The sequence below is a fragment of the Propithecus coquereli genome, unplaced genomic scaffold (assembly GCF_000956105.1).
Source record: "Propithecus coquereli isolate 6110/MARCELLA unplaced genomic scaffold, Pcoq_1.0 Scaffold395, whole genome shotgun sequence".
NCBI lineage: Eukaryota > Metazoa > Chordata > Mammalia > Primates > Indriidae > Propithecus > Propithecus coquereli.
Genome location: NW_012149674.1, coordinates 181,364 through 184,982, shown reverse-complemented (window position 1 = coordinate 184,982; position 3,619 = coordinate 181,364). Strand labels below are relative to the sequence as shown.

Here is a 3,619-nt window from a genome sequence, read left to right as displayed (position 1 = left end):
AGAACAAGAAGACGTACATCTTCGCTGGAGACAAATTCTGGAGGTAGGAGAGGGTGGTACATAGGACAGCAGCACGGCTGGCTGCCTGGAGGTGCAGAAGACACACTGAGGCGTCATTGTGCCTCCTGGGTCAAGTTCAGAGGTTGGTGGGCCACAGATGCCTACTCTCTGGTCTCTAAGCTATCAGGGCTGCAGCCCCACTGATAAAATCTGGGTCAGAATCTCCTTTCTCTTTTCAGAAGTCTTTTGCTTGGGCCTGTGTCTGGTCTGGACCCTCACATTTGGGGGTAACTCACTAAAGAAGGGGTAATTAAAATAAAGAGAATAGCTGCTACTACTGACACTATGTGCCAGACACTATCCCAAGGGCTCTGTGAGGTGGGTGTTATTATTATCCTCATTTTACACATGAGGAAACTTGGGTTCAGCAAGGTTAAGTAACTAGCTTAAGGTCACACAGCCAGCAGCCAGGTAGTGACAGGTTGGGGTTCGTTTTTTTTTTTTTTTTTTGAGAGAGGGTCACACCGTATCACCCTGGGCTAGAGTGCAGTGGCATCATCCTAGCTTATTGCAGCCTAAAACTCCTGCGCTCAAGCGATCCTCCTGCCTCAGCCTCCCAAGTAGCTAGGACTATAGGCATGCGCCACCATGCCCGGCTAATTTTTTTCTATTTTTTGTGGAGATGGGGCCTTGCTCTTGCTCAGGCTGGTGTCGAACTCCTGACCTCAAGTGATCCTCCCGCCTCCGCCTCCCAGAGTGTTAGGATTAGAGGCATGAGCCACTGCTCCCAGAGACAGATTGGGATTTGAATCCTGGCATTCTGCCCCCCCCCACCCCCGAGAACATACTAGTCCTCACTATACTATACTATACTGTACCCAGGGCAGTGGGGTTCCAAGAGATGGGGGTGGTAGAAGCAGGGATGGGAGAGAGCACAATATGAAGAGGCCTGAGACATGGAGGACCCCGCCATTCACAGGAGCCATCATCCAAATCAAGCCCCTTGGAAGCAGCGGGTGCCCTCTGGCATGCCCACAATAGGCCCAGGGGCTGCGGGCACAGACTGGCAGGGGAGCAGTGGGGAAGCAGGTAGTTCTCTGCTCCAGGTCGTGTGCAGGGAAGGGTCCAGTTCCGAGAGGCCATGGTCAAGGCTAAGGGGCCAAGGAGTCCAATATCCAGGAATGCTCGGTGAGAGGCAGCTTAAACCTCAGAATTTTGATTATAGTTCTTCACACTTTCCGGATAGGGAAACTGAGGTCCAAAGACATTAACTAACTTGTCCACATTATTTATATATAAGTGTGTTGGCACAGAACCAGGATTATAGCTGCTTCTCCTGTCTTCTAACCCAGTCCCCCTCCACTATGTCCTTTGGGTCATTTGGTCAAGGGGGTGGGCACAGGGGCTTTCAAAGTGTCTTTCCACCCCCCCCTTCCTAGTGTCCCCACACTCATTCTGTGGCTGCCACTGCATTGGGGCCCACGCAGGAACTACTCGGAGGGCGCTCCCTGAGCCCTCTGTCCCCCATCCCTAAGCAATCACGCTTCCTTCCCAAGGCCTCTCTCTTCTCCTCCTTGCCCCCTCGCCACCCCCTCCCCAGCTGCCCTGCATTCAGAAGCTGTCTGTATCCCAGGCCTGCCCCCGTCCGGGTGGAATTCCAGACATATTGCTAAGACACTTAGCAGCCTAAGCTGATTGATATCTCAAGCCTCAAGAAAGAAAACAGTGAGGCAGGAAACCGCGGAGTGGGCTTTCTACCCGCAGGCCCGGAACACTCCCAGGCGTGAGCACGTACTGCGAATGGCATCTCAGTGTCGCAGGCGCTTCCGAATCTCCGAGTCTCAGAACTGTGGACAGTGGGAGGCGCAGGTCACGGACACATGAATCTCAGAATCCTGAAGCCCTGGCATCTCCGAATCGTGGTGTTGGAAGGACTTTATATTCACTCTCCCGTACACTCTGTGTGTGTAAACACACAAGAACAGACGTGTCCACGCGTGAACACGACACACCCACACTGACGTGCAGGCTGTGGGAAAAACCCCTGAGGGCTTTTCAGGCAGACTTATCTGCCTCCCGATCCTTTTCCACAACAAGCTCGCCTCCCAAAGCCAGGAACAGGATGGACAGCCTGCTCTGCAGAGAAACCTTCCTGGGACTTCCCTAAAACGGGCAGAGCTGCAGGGCCAATCCGAGGCTCTGGGCTGGGCTTCCAAAGGAGACGGATCTCTCTCCCAGGAGAGGTGTTTAATGAGCCTGTGACCCTGGCCCTGGTGTGTGGTCTGCAGCGGCCCCAGAGGCCTCCTTGCTGGAGAAGGGGAGAGAGCCCCAGAGGACAGAGGGTGAGCAGCTGCCTCCAGCGTGCCAGGGGAGTGCTTAGTCCCTGCTTTGAGAAGCTTCCACGAAACCCACAAATACCCATTCGACATCTCCTATGTGCCGGACACTTAGCTCGGTGCTGGGAAGACAGTGGTCAAGACATAATCCCTCCATGCCCTCATGGAGCTTACTGGAGAGCGAGGGAAAGAAACGTAAATACATCAGAATCAAATAATAGTTGCTCTCTGTACGGGAACGGTAGCACAGCCCAGGCCTGAGGCTGTGCACGTCACCTGTGCTCCTCACTTACGGTGTCATTAGCCCCTTCGACCAGGTGTGGAAACTGAGTCTGAAGTGGCTCAAGGATACACATACGGAAAAGCTGGGACACTTTCTACGTCTCCGTTTTTGACACCTGCTGTTCACTGCAACCCCTGCAGCTGCAGAGGAGAAGTTCCAGAGTGTCACAGAGAACTTCTCCAAACAGTGTGCCCGTGAGCGGGAAGCACTGCTCAAAGAGATTATGGGGACAGAGAGGAAAGTGAAGAGATACGGTCCCCTTCAGAACAAACATCTGGCGCTGTGGTGCTTGTATTCTTCTGGATGAAAAGAACTTGGAAGCAAAATAGCTCATTTCTCTCAGCCTCAGTGTCCTCGTCTGTACAATGGGGCTGATTCTTGCCCTCCCACCTTCTGTGGGTAGAAAGAGAAAGAAATATGGGCAAGTTCAAGTTTGGGACACATTTTGGAGCCACCATAACCCCAGGGAATGTAGTTTGAGGGGCGAGTGGAGGTGACGTGGGTGGGAATATCGGGATTTCGAGCCAGGGACCGTGGTGCCCTGGGTCGCGAGGGGGCACGGCAGGTTGTGTAAGAAGCAGTCTGATGATGCAGCTGGGATTAAGGGAGGCTTTTCTGGCAGTTTCCACATGATGGCCGAAGGAGAAGACCCCTGCAGAAGGGAGCCTACGGGGGCAGCTGTGGTTATCCAGGGTGGGCTGGTGAGGCTGCGTGGGGAAGGAGAGAGCCCCCCAGGAGGCAGCGCAGAGGAAAGCCTGGCTTTCACCAGGACGGGATTCAAACAGATCTGTCTAGAAAATCAGGGCCATGACGCCGAGACTTGATCTTGTTTACTGAGATATCCACACGCACATAGTGGGAGGCCATTAAATATTTATAGAATAATGAAGTGGGAAGCAAAGGAAGCAAAATGTTTTAGCATTTAAAAAGTTCTCCAGAAAATTTTAAAAGACAGAGGTGCTGCTGGCCGGGGGGGAAGAACATGCCAACTAATGCCCAA

At 53.1% G+C, this 3,619-nt stretch overlaps 1 protein-coding gene across 1 annotated transcript in view; it reads left to right on the top strand.

Moving 5' to 3' along the window:
• Nucleotides 1–3,619, top strand: part of MMP2 (matrix metallopeptidase 2) — a 28,090-nt gene that overhangs the window by 18,592 nt on the left and 5,879 nt on the right. The window contains exon 11 of the mRNA XM_012652656.1: nt 3–43. Within this exon, the coding sequence (XP_012508110.1) occupies nt 3–43 (41 nt within the window). The remainder of the gene's footprint in view (nt 1–2; nt 44–3,619) is intronic.